Source organism: Sarcophilus harrisii, chromosome 1 (assembly GCF_902635505.1).
Source record: "Sarcophilus harrisii chromosome 1, mSarHar1.11, whole genome shotgun sequence".
In the NCBI taxonomy this organism is placed as follows: Eukaryota; Metazoa; Chordata; class Mammalia; order Dasyuromorphia; family Dasyuridae; genus Sarcophilus; species Sarcophilus harrisii.
The window spans coordinates 272,189,747-272,202,985 of NC_045426.1; the positions used below are offsets into that span (position 1 = coordinate 272,189,747).

The 13,239-nt window shown below is 37.0% G+C and overlaps 1 protein-coding gene across 5 annotated transcripts in view; it reads right to left on the reverse strand.

Annotated features, from left to right (window-relative positions):
* LOC100932766 (acyl-CoA synthetase medium chain family member 1) overlaps positions 1–13,239 on the reverse strand; it is a 119,797-nt gene that overhangs the window by 95,338 nt on the left and 11,220 nt on the right. For all 5 annotated transcript variants that reach the window (XM_031942472.1, XM_031942468.1, XM_031942461.1 and 2 more), the window contains exons 4-5: positions 8,893–9,100; positions 5,874–6,014 (exon numbers count right to left, since the gene is read on the reverse strand). In XM_031942472.1, coding sequence (XP_031798332.1) covers positions 5,874–6,014; positions 8,893–9,100 — 349 coding nt within the window. The remainder of the gene's footprint in view (positions 1–5,873; positions 6,015–8,892; positions 9,101–13,239) is intronic.

Sequence of the window (13,239 nt, forward strand, 5' to 3'; positions counted from 1 at the left end):
AACCACTGAGATAGAGCTCTGAAGTCAGGAGGATTTGAGTTCAAATTTGGTCTCAGACACCTGTCACTTACTAGCTGTGTGATCCAAATGGCATTGGGGGGAATAAAAAGAAGCTGACCTCTGAGTCTGGAGGATCTGGCTTCAAATCCTCACTCTGATTCTCAGTACCTCAGGCTACAATTTGACCAATCAATCATTAAATATGTATTGCCTTCTTTTTATTTGTCAGGTGTAATGGGCTGAGGTTTGAGTTGATGCACTGAGGTCCCAAGTACATGAGGCTAAATAGTAATTGGGCTATACTCTATTAATATACATGATTGGATAAAGAATGGTCCCTGCCCACTCTCCGTGCAAGTCCTGATGTGTTGTATAGGAAATGACGATTTTGGTGGGTGGAGGCAGAGAGAGAGAGACAGGAAGAGAAGCTGGGAGAGATGGGGCCTGAGTTCGAGACTCCGAGCTGCTGGTTGTGTGGCTGCTGGTCTAGCTAGCTTCTTGACTCAGCTGCACACATTGCTATTGCCGATTCTCTTCCACCTCCGATCCTTCTTCACTGAGAATAAAGACTGACGGTTTTCCCCTAACCTGAATTCCTGTCTCCTGTCCATTTAAAAATACACGATCTTCACAGTCAGGTATTTTGCTAAAGAACAAAGAACAAAATCTTTGCCTTAGCTTATATTCTCACAAGGGAAATAATATGTGTTCACATATAGGTTTATAAACGATATATGCATATATACATGTATGTGTATATACATATCTATGTGTATATATGTGGACTAGACCTGTTATTTCACTTATATATGATAGATAACAAGGTAACTCTGGAGAAGAAGGCATCTGAAGGGGTGGGGGGAGAAGACCAAGAAATGACACAGAAGGAAAGTGATGCCTGAGTTGAATCTTGAAGGAAACTACAACTTTCAGTAGGCAGAGGTAATACTCTTAAGACTTTCAGTATAGATTTAGAGAGAGCAAAGATCCCAGGTTTGAATTCTGCCTCTGACAGTTACTAACATTGAGGTCATGGGCAAGTCAATTCATCTTTCTAATCTTCAATTTATTCACCTGTTAAATAGGGATAATAATAATTTCAACCCATAGGGTTATTGGGAGAATCAAATGTGGTAACATATATAGAAGTACTTGGTAAACCTCAAAGCATCACAAAAGTATTTGCTATTTTAGGTCATTATAATATAGGTTGAAAAATAAGAGAAGTGCTAAGTGTTATATTAGAAAGAAGGAGAAAATAGGCTCCAGTTGGGGAGGAGGTAAGGAAGGCTTTGTGGAGAGCATTTGAACCGAGCCTTGAAGATCTAGGATTGGAATTGTTTTTTTATGTATTTATTTATTTAAAACTTAAATACAAAATAGAAAAAGAAAAAAAAAAAACATTGTCATGTGCATAGCAGAATATAAGAGGATTCAAAATATGAAACAATAAATTTTCATTTCAATAAAGAATTAACAATAAATACTATCCCTTGTAGTAGGTACAGTCCATCTTTACTTTGATTCCTTGTAGGCTTTCCCTTTTTTTTTTCTGCTATGCTCTCTCTTTTTATTTTCCCCCCTCTTCTCTCCCCTCAACCTCCCCCAATAAGTATACAGTTAAGCACAGATATATTTGTATATACATACAGATTATAGATATATAATCATACACATATATATACATAAATATTTATAACCATACTCATATGTATATGTATACATTCATATAATGTCTATATAAGGATATATTATGCTTATTTGTTCTGTTTCTCTGAAGGTAGATGAGGATCACCCTTCATAAATCCAAGTCTTTCCATATTTTTTGAAGTCCATCTATTCATTTCCTACACCACAATAATATTCCAACTCTGTAATTTCTAGTTGTTTTAAATAGTCTGAAAAACAATATTGATTAATATGATTGGCATATAGTATAATTTCCCTATTTTTCTCATTTGATTGAATCTATTTTAACTTTAACTTTGTCTGAGATAAATTATTACTATCTCTCCTTTTTTGCCTAACAAATTCAACTCCTGATCATTTTATGTTTGTGTGTTTGTTTCCTATCCCTATTGACTTCTCTAGTTTACTTCTATACACTACCTTGCCTTGCTATTGCTTAATCTACAACCTCCCTCACTCCCAGCCCAGGATCTCTCCTTTATTCTTTCCCCCCACCCTTTCTCCCATGTTTTCTCTCTCTTTTTATCCAATTCCTGTGAATCCATACACCTTATCCCATTCCCATTAATCTACACACTATTCTATACATTCCCCCTTATTTTATTCCTTCTTCCTCTTATTTCTTAATAAATTTAGAAGACTTTTATGTACACACACACACACACACACACACACACACACATATATATGTATATTTTATTTCCTCTTTAGTCCATTCCCATTGTTAGTAGGATTCCATAACTATCAGCCTTCCTTCCTCATCTAATTCCTCTGTGTCAGGTCTTGCTCTTGCACTTCATTTGTATAATTGAATTGCTCTTTTTACCTTTCCTATATAGTTTTGCTTTTTGGAATCATATCATACTCAGATCTATCCCAACTACCCACTTATTTATGATAATATTAGACATGTAGTTTACAATTTCATATATAAAGTATAAAGTTTGTCCTTATTGAGTCCCTTCAAATTAATCTTTGATATTTACCTGATATCTCTCTTGAATCTTATATATCAAATTTTCTATTAAATTCAGGTCTTTTTACAACAAAATCTTGAAAGTCTGACAAGTCATTGAATATTTTTTTTTCCATTCAAGATGATGCTTAACTTTGCTGGGCATGATATTTTCAGCCACAGCCCTAGTTCTTTTGCTCTTCAATATATACTATTCTAAGATCTGTGGTCTTTTAAGGTAGCTGCTGCTAGATCTTGTGTGATTCCAATTGTGATTCTATCATGTTTGAATTGTTTTATTTTTGTTGCTCATAATATCTTCTCCTAGATATGGGTTGTTTGGAATTTAGTTATGAGTTCTTGTAGAATTTCCTTATAGGATCTTTTTCATATGATGATCAGTAGATTTTTTTCCCTTCCTATTTCTACTTTCCCCTCTGGTTCTACCGTTTTGAGACATTTTTCTTTAATTATTTCTTGTATTAAAATGTTAAGACTCTTTTTTTGGTCATAGCTTCCAAGTTATCTAAATTTTTTTATGTTTTCTTTCCTTAATCTGTTTTCCAGATCTGTTGTTTTTCTTATGAGATATCTTATATTCACTTCTTCACTTCTATTTTTTATTCTTTATATTTTCTTTTATTATTTCTTGGTCTTTTATCACTTCACAAGGCTTCCCCTTGTGCAATTCTAGTTTTCAAGAAGTTATTTTCTTCCTTAAAATGCTGTACCTCCTTTTTAAGGTTGGTTGACTTTCTTTATGTAATCTTATTTTTCTTGGATTTTTCTCCTCCTCCTCCTCTTCCTTCTCTTTCTCTTTCTCCTTCTCCTTCTTGTTTTTGTTATTGTTCTTTTTAGTTTTTCCTCAGTCTCTTTCATTTTATTTTTAAGGTCTTTTTAAATTCTCCTATGAATTCTTTTTGGGCAGATAACCAATTGACATTACTCCTTGGAGGTAGAAGAGCCTTTTTTTTTTTTTTTAAACTTCCATATCCTCCTCTGAAAATGAACCTCAGTCTTCTCTATTCCCATACTAACTGTCTATATTTGGGTTCTTCCCCCTTTGCTTTTCCTTTTTTCCTTTCCTTCCTTCCCTCCTTCTTCTCTCTTCCTTTTTCTCTCCTTCCTCCCCTTCTTCCCTACCTCCTTTCCTCCCTTCCTCTCTTCCCACCTTTTCCCTTCCTTTGTTCCTTTTTTCTTTTTTCTTTCCTTCCTTCCTTCTTTCTTTCCTTTCTTCCTTTCTTTCTTCTTGTTAGTGTATTCATCTCTAGGCCTCTGTGTGTGGAGGGAAGATAATGTCTCTGGCCTCAGGTCCTTCTATAGTTCTTTCTTCTGGTCTAGAACTGCAAACCAAAAATTCTATTCTCCTGTAAGTTTCTACAGCCAGCACTGTTCTCGCCCTACTGCTTCTGCACTAACTGTTAATTCCTTCTCACCCAGGGCAGAGTCTTGGCAGCACAACTGGTCCTAGTGTTACTTATTAACAGAGCTTCCTGACTTATACTTGTGACTCCAACTCTGGGAGGTGAAAGTTCTTGTGGCTGGAGAGCCAAAGCTACCTCCTAACTTAACTTCACTTTAGCCTCAAGCCTCAAGGCTCACCTCTTGCTTTTTCAGTAGAATTAGCCTGGAGATGTTTACACTTCACAAGGGACAACCTCCCTCCTAATATCTTTCTTTAGATGTTCTGTTGTCCCAGGAGTACCTCAGTTCAACTTTTATTTGCTTTTAGCTTTCCGTGTTTGCCCCAAGGTACACTTTGTGTTGTTTGTGGAATAAATCTGAAGAGGTTGGAATTTTCTGATTTACTCCACCATCTTCCCAGAATCCTCTCATAGGAAGTAGTTATATGTGAGGAGGATAAGGACATCTTAGGAAGAGAGAATGTTAAAAAATGTACAAAAATGAAAAAGTACAAAATGTATTAGAATGAATACCAAGTAGTTCAATTTTACTACAGCAAAAGTGAACAAGGAATAAGGAATTATATTGTGAAATTCATAAGAAATAAAAATTGGAAAATAAATTGGAGTTCTGTGTAAGGAGCCTTGAATGTCAACTAATAAACTTGTATATGAGTCAATAAGTAATGGGAGCCATTGTATGTTTTAAGAATGGAACATTGGCATAATCAAGATTGGTACTTTAGGAAAATTTATTTGACAGCAGTATAGGTTATATTGGAATGAGAAGACATTGGAGAAAAGGCCATTTAGAAGCTATTTTAGTAGTCCAGGGAAGATGTAATTAATACTGTGCTATATTAGTAATATATACTAATATTACTAATATTAATGCAGAGGGGGAATGCAGAGGAGGTGATGTATGTGAGAAATACTATAGTGACTAACCCCACAAGGACAGTGATTATTTGGCTATGGGAAGAGTAGAGGCAAGCGTCAAAGATGACAGAACTTTTGATCTTGGGTGACAACGGGAGTGGTGACTTGAATAAAATGGAAATTCAGGTCAGACACTTTTTTTGATTTTAGATGAGAAGCAGCCTATAGCTATGAGTCTGGGTCTGACTTAATCATATGGCTATTGAAGTTATAATCTCCAGTTTTGTTAATGCTTAGGGAGTTCTGGATTTATAGTCAAGATGATGTGAATTCAAATCCTATTTCAGATACTTTCTAGTTGTGTGACTCTGGGCAAGTCACTTTATTTCTCTCAGTTTTAGTTTCCTCACCCATAAAATAGGCATGATAATAGTACTCATCTCAAATAAACCAACATATAAATAATTGATAAACCTTAAAGTGCTTTATAAATGTTGATTATGATTATTATTCTGTCAGATTTTGGAACTTCTCATGTTATACATTGAAATACCAAAAAATGGCCTTTAATCAGGAAACAGATGAAGATTTCCAGATTATCCTAATCAATATTATCCCATATGAATATACTATACCTAGCTTGCAAAATTCATTTCAACCTCACCCATGTTGTTACATCTCAACTTTCTTCTCTCAGCATTTTTTCCCCAAACCTACACTTCAAATAGCCTATCTTATAGGTTCTAGCTTCAGCAAATATTAAACACACTAGACACAAAAACTCTAGAGAAAATTCCACTAAAGGGGATCAGGGGAAAAGCATAATTGATTCATATTTTTTTAGACTTATTTTTTCATTAGGCCTGTTTTAGTTTAGGCCTGGGGTCTATGGCCTAGACTCTAAGAGTGTCTTCTCCTCCCCTTCATTTCCCCTAACCTTCCCTTACCTGGATGGGAGACATGATCTCAGTGCAAGCCCAGAGCTATGTAAGGTCATCTTGGGTAGGCCTGTGGTTCCACTGGTAAAGAAGATGATCAAAGGGTCTTGTACTTTTGTCTTTACACAAGTGTGGTCTATAGATGCAGCTCTGTAAGGCATTGGAGATGAAATGACAGTCATTAGTTTATTCTGCATCACTTTGAGAAGAATAAAATGAATATTAGAGTATGGCATGGGCAACAGGATGGTGCAGTGGGTAGAATTCAAGGCCTGGCATCAGGAAGACTCATCTTCCTGAGTTCAAATCCAATCTTAGACACTAGCTGTGAGACCCTGGGCAAGTCACTTAATTCTATTTGTCTCAGTTTCTTTATTTGTAAAATGAGCTGGAGAAGAAATTGCAAACCACTCCAATATCTTTATCAAGAAAACTCTAAATGGGTCCCAAAGACTCAAACATGATTGAAAACTACTAAACAACAACAAAATCCTCAGTGTGCTTAACATAGTTCTTGGAACATAGTAGGTGCTTAATAAATGTTAATTGAAAAGAATTCTCAAAAATAATGTTGCTAAATACATTGAATAAAATACATAGGATTACAAAGAAGCCCAATTATAATTAAATATTTATCTATCTATCTATATATATTTAAATGTCTACTAGTCCTTTGTAGCTAATTCTGTACTTGACCAAGTGGGTGAATGGAAAAATTCTAAAGGATTGAGGGGAAGTGTGGTACTGTGGGAAAAAGGCTGGATTTACAGTCAGAGGACCTAGCTTCAAATCTTGGATTTGCTTCCTATTTTTCAGTTCTGATTTTATCATCCTATAATTTGGAGCAAGGGTGAGGAACCTTTTTTCTTCCAAGCCATTTGGATATTTGTAACATCACTCGTGGGCCACACAAAATTATCAACTAACTCAAGAATACCTAACTTTTAGCTCATCATCACCTGCACTTCATTATGCAAAAGATTTTGTGGGCCTTATATGGCCTCCAGGCTGAAAGCTCCCCATCTCTGATTTAGAGAATAGATACCCATATTTTTACAAGATAGGCACATAAAGAGAAATTCATAGGCATGCAAGCTCTGTGAATTTAATCATATGGGCTTTTTATTACATTTTTTGTTGTGGATCATTCTTTTTAAACACGAAAGATTTTGTGACCCCATTTGGGGCTTTTTTTTGGCAAGGATACTGGAATGGGCAATTTCCTTCTTCAGTTCATATGACAGATGAGGAAAATAACATGTTGAGGATCACACAGATAATAAATGTTTGAAGCCAGATTTGAACTGAAGAAGATGAGTCTTCCTGACTCCTGGCCTGATCCTCTATCTACTAGTGCCATTTACCTGCTCCTCACTACATTTACTTCATTTATAATGACTAATTAATGAAAACCCTTTAGGATGCCATCTAGTAACAATCACTTATACAATGTGCAACTAGCACATTAGCAGCTTAGGGGGCATGGTTTAATAGCTTATAAGTTGATGGGCGCTAGTGAATTAAGTTAAATTTTTTTCTTCTTTTGCTAAGAATCTCTAAAATGTTCAGTGTATTAATTAGTGTGAGAAGGATGAGAAGTTATGTTTGCACAGTTATTGTTAAAGCAAGATGAATGGACAGGTGAAGTATCTGTTAAGATCATCTTGTAAGCCAAGGAACTGGCTAAAGAACAAAGCTCCTATCAAGAGGGTCCAGGCCTAAAATTGGCTAAAACCAGCTGGAGTCAAGGACAGGCCACAAGCTTGTTGCAAGCATGCATGCTTCGTGAACCTCATGAATTTTAACTAGTACACCTGGAGGGTGGGGTTAGTTGATGTCTTTGAAAGTTTATATTAATACTCTCAAACCTGCTTTGTCTGGGACCTACCTCAGTGGGTACCTGTGTACTGATTCAATTTGTTTATTCCTTCTACCTTGACATTAGAAGGAGAAAGTAAGACCAAATCAGGAAGAATTGAGTCAAGGATAGCACCTGGTGAATTCAAGGCTAGAAACCAAGTTAGTTCTGGATCTGGGTCATTACTATTGTGGTGGGTAACTATTAGTGGATAAATTACACTAAGGAGGCAGTGAAGGTTATTGCTTGCCAATGGGATGCTACAAATGGGATAAGCTGGGAAAGTAGAATGGGCTGGGGCATGCTGTTGACAGAAAAAGGAAAAGTTTGTAAAATGAGAGCAGGAATTTGCTGTACTTTTGTATCAGATGATATCATTCCCAATGGTTCTATTACCAAGGCTTTGGAGTGGCTCACCTCCCTCTCAGTAACTAGCTCTAAATTCAGCATTATCACTGAGGGATTAGAATCCTAGTTTAATAGATAGAGAATAGCAGTATCAATCTTTATCGCCCTAATAGTGGGCTCTGGAATCCTCACAGCTGTTGGATGGTGTATAATCCCTTGAATGAAAGGATTAGTTCAAAGACCTTCCTGACACCTATTTACAAATGATGGGACCAGGTCTTGTCAGAATAATGGTTGAAAAGGCACACAATCATTCTCTCAGTGATGAGGAAAGTGAACTAATGCTAAAAAAGTTTGAAGGAGAAGCATCAGAAATGTAAATCAAATCCTTATTAAAAGAGAAATGGGAAAAATTGTGAGGAGTATGAGAAGTTACCTTTCCACAGGTATTGTCAAACAGAATGAAGGGAGGAGTGAAGTAGCCTGTTAAGATATCGCCAATCACCTTGTGAGTGAAGGAACTGGCTGAACAACAAAATTCCTGATAAGGTCCTGGCCTAAAACTGGCTAAAACCAGCTTGGCTCCAGGATAGACCAGCTTTTTGCAAGCACCCTATGCTTAATGTACCTCATGCATATTAACTGATACACCCTGAGAGTAGGATTAGTTGCCATAGTTTTAGAAAATCTGTACTTTAATTCAGGTCTTTTGACATAGCCCAGGATTTTTTCAGTAACAATCATAATGCTTCTTAGAACTTGAGAAGAGACCTTGAAAGTTCCCATACCTCCCAGATTATGGTACAAGGGTCACAGACTCACTTAAGCAATGTCTTAAAGTGCAGCCACCCATCCCGGCTATTCTCTGATACCAGAACTTTGGTTTTCAGCTGAGGGCAGTCAGATGCCACGGAGTCCACGACTGGGGCCAAGGTTTCATAAGTCACAATGCCTTTGGCTTTTGATGACTGCAACCTGTAGAGGATGTCTTTGGCTGTTAACTGGATTGTTCCTGGTAGTAAGACAAGTCCTGAGAAAAATAAACATTATAGGATTTTTAGATCTGGAAGATATTTTAGCAATCCCTTCATTTTCTAGTAGACCCAGAAGAAAGAAATGATCAGTCCAGTTTCACACGACGAGGAGACAGAGGAGAAATTGGAAGATAGGGGATAAATTAGTGGACGCAGCTTCAGGAAGAACAGGATTTGGTTAATTTTGGATACTTGCAAAAGCATGTGACTGCTATCTCTCTAAACCTTAAATTTTCTCATATGCAAAATGGGGATTATGATGCCTGTAGTACCTACCTCACAAGATTCTGTGTGAGATTTTAATGAGACAATGCATGTAAAGTACCATATAAATGTCAGGTGTTATTAATCTAAGTCTATTCAACTTGGCCCCTGACACTTTCCTCTAAGTTTTCCATTTCCTACTTTCCCTCAGGCTATGGCTTCCTGATTGAAAGCTCATAGACAATAATTATAGATACTAGATAAAAGTTGCTTGCTAGCAAGTTTCTCAGGTTTTTGGGATCATCTGGATTCATTTTCCTCTTCCTATTCAGAGCATGCAGCACAGTGTCTGGCATACAGTACATGCTTAATAAAATGCTTATTGATTGAGTGATTATGTCCTGTTTTATAAAATAGGAAAATTTTGAAAACAAAACTCAAAAGATATAATCCTTGAGAGAGAAGAAGGCATAATGAAAAGAACTCTAATTTAAAGTCCTGGGTTTAAATTTTAACTTTCTCTGTGACCTCAAACAAGTCACCTCAAACCCTATATCTAAGTTTTTTCATCTGCTAAAGGAGGACATTTAAACAGTTCCTTCCAGCTCTAAATCCCATGATTCAATGATCCAAAATATTCAATGAACGCTATAGACAAGAATGGCTCTCAGAAGAGAGAGAAATCATGGTAACTTGGAACAGTAAGGAAGGACTTCTCAGAGGAGGTGGGTCGTGAATTGGGCATTAAAACAGGAATAAGATTCTGATAAGCAGAGAAGGGAATTAGACATGTTTAAGGAACACTGGGGAGCCCAGTCTGGAGAAAAATGATCTTGCAGGAAATGAGTAAGAGATAAATTTGGAAAGGTAGATTGAGATAACAGTTTGTGATATGATCGAAAGAACGCTGGATTTGGAATCAGGAGTCTTGTTCAGATCCCGATTGTACATATACTTCATGAATTTAGCCAAATCATTTCACTTCTTTCTGCTCTAGTTTCTTCATAATTAATAATTTGTCATTTTTTTCATTTTGACTCTTCATGACTCCATTTGGGATTTTCTTGGCAAAGATACTGGAGTGGTTTGCCATTCCCTTCTCCAGCTCATTTTAAAAGTGAGGAAACTGAGGCAAACAAGGTTAAGGGACTTGCCTAAGACCACACAACTAGTAAATATTTGAGTCTAGATTTGATTTCAGGAAGATGAGTTTTCCCAATTCCAGGCCCTGGCATTCTATGCATTATGGTGCCATCTAGTTGCCATATGTAATCTTGTTCATCTATCTCTTCATAACCCCATTCGCGGCCAAAAATGACAGAAGAGGCCAATATAATTAAATGACTTGACTGAGATCACACAGCTAATAAGTGTCTGACAATTATTATCCAACTCTTACTCCTTTATATTTAGTAGTCTACAGATAGAAAAATAACTTTAAAAAGAAGTAAATAACTTTCTTTATCTGAATAAAGATATTAAGATGTGAGCTCCCCCTCTGTAGGCTCCCTTAAAGCATCCTTAGTACAAGTTGGTAGAAGATAAGATAATGGAGATGATACATATCTCACTTCATTGCCACATGCTTTACTCTTCTTAGGTTTCTATATTTTGAAATCTTTTGGTTCCATGTAGCTTGCTGATTGGATATGGGTATTTGGGATTGATAATCTATCAAAACATCGTACTTGAATTTCTATGCATCAGTGTTATATATCTCAGTGATTGTGGACAACAGTTCTTAGTGAGATAATCTGGTTCCAATATAGTTCATTGATGGAATTCTCCAGGGTATTTTGAAATCTATACTAGTATAGGCAGCTAAGTGGTACAATGGATAGAGTCCAGGTCTGGAGTCAGTTCAAATCTGAGTTCAAATCTTTACTCCAGACACTTAGCTGTGATTAAGTCATTTATCCTTGTTTGCCTCAGTTTCCTCATCTAAAAAATGAGTAGAAGAAGGAAATAAATAATCACCCCAGCATTTTTTGCTAAGAAAACTCCAGAGGGGTTGTGAGGAGTCAAACACAAATTAAAATGACTAAGCAACAACAGCTTTTAGTATAGGGCTTTGTCACCTTTGAGTCCATGAAAGAGAGTGAGCTTCTGATGTATGTATGATTTCACTGCTTTGACTTTAAGGATAACTTTAACTTCTAGACTTTTATTTCCAATTGCTGATCAAGGGAAGCTAGAATTTCTAATATATTTTTTCTTTCTAATTTCTTCTTTTCATATTTCTTTTTTTTAGTAAAGTAATTCAGGTTACTTTAATTGGACAAAACAGTGTTTAATATTTTTTTAATTGAAAATCAGTAATCCCTCCAAGTCACTTCTACTATGATAGGACTTGATGCCTGCACTTAGAGGTATTCCTGGATAGCTTCACCTCCCCTCCTATGGCTTTTATTATGATGCTATCTACTTCTGTGTTCTGGTTGTGAAAAGTTTTTACACTTTCTGTCAAATACTATGACACAATGTATTCACTTTAAACATTAGTCTTCTTGAGGTAAAAAGAGTCAGAGTAAATAATTCTCTCTGTGTCTCTCTTTTTCTCTCTCTTTCTCCCTTCCCCTCTCCCTCTCTTTCTCTCCCTGTCTTCCTCTCTCCTTCCCCTTCTCCTTCTCCCTCTCTATCTCTCCCTTTCCCTCTCTGTCTCTCTTTTTCCCTCTCCCCCTCTCCTTCTCTTTGTCTACCTCTCCCTCTCCTCCTCTCCTTCTCCCTTTCCCTCTCTTATTCTTTCCCTCTCCCTCTTCATCTCTTCTTCTTTCTCTTTTCCTCTCCCTCTCTTTTTCTTTTCCTCTCCCTCTCCCCCTCTCTCTCTTTCCCCTCTCCTCTCTCCCTCTCTCCCTCTCCTCCTCTCTCTTTTCTTCTCTCCCTTTTTCTCTCTTCCTCCCTCTTTCCCCTCTCCCCTTCCCTCTTTCCCTCTCCCTCTCCCCCTCCTTTTCTCTCTCTCTCCCTCTGTCCTTCTCCCTCTCCCCTCAGTCCCTCTCCCTCTCTCCCGTTCTCTCCCTCTTCCTTTCTTCCTCTCTCTCTCTACCTCTCCTTCTGCCTTTCCCCCTCCCTTCCCCTTTCCCTCTCCCCTTTTCCTTTCCTCCTCTCCCTTCCTCCCCTGCTTTCTCTCCTTCTCTCTCTTCCTTCCCTCTCTTCCCTTCCCTCTCCCTTTCCTTCCCCCTGACTCTCCTCGAACTGTTTGCTTCTGTCTTTCTCTGTTTCTCTCTCTGTGTGTCTCTCTGTCTTTGACTTTCATTGTCTCTGTCTCTCTCAATCTGTCTCTCTCTGCCTCCCTCTCTCTGATTCTCTCGCTGTCTCTGTGTCTCTTTCTTTCTCTGTCTCTGTCTGTCTGTCTGTCTTCTTGATCTGTCTGTCTCTGCCTCGTTCTCTCTCTTTCCTTTTAGAGTGGTTAATATGAAATATATTTTGTTTGATTAACAAGATCTGTTTGTAACAAGGCTTTTGTCTTTCTTCCATTCTGGTGGGGAGAGAAAGTGGCTTTTTGGTGATTGAGAGAAGTTTTGGTATAGAGTATTGATTTATTGGTTGTATTCATATTGTCAAGTTCTAAAAGAGGTAGTATTTTTGCCCTTTATTTTTTGCCCTTCATTATTCTGGAGTTAGCATATTCATTTAAAAAATCATTTGAGATTTCAGTACATTTTTATGATCTCTTTATTAGGTATATTTTCTGGAGTATGTATTAAGGTTTTCAGTAACTTGAGGTTCTTGTACTTTTCTCTCATAATATTTTAGGAATTATTCAATTTCATATCTTATTTTTCCTCATTTAAGATAAGATTTACATTTTTTAAAGTGATTTTCCTACAATCATTGGCAATACATTGTTGGATGACCTGGGGATAAGGGTGCTTATGATAAAGAGCATCATGAAATCTTTGCCTGTAATTGGTGAGATTTGTTTCCTGGGGAC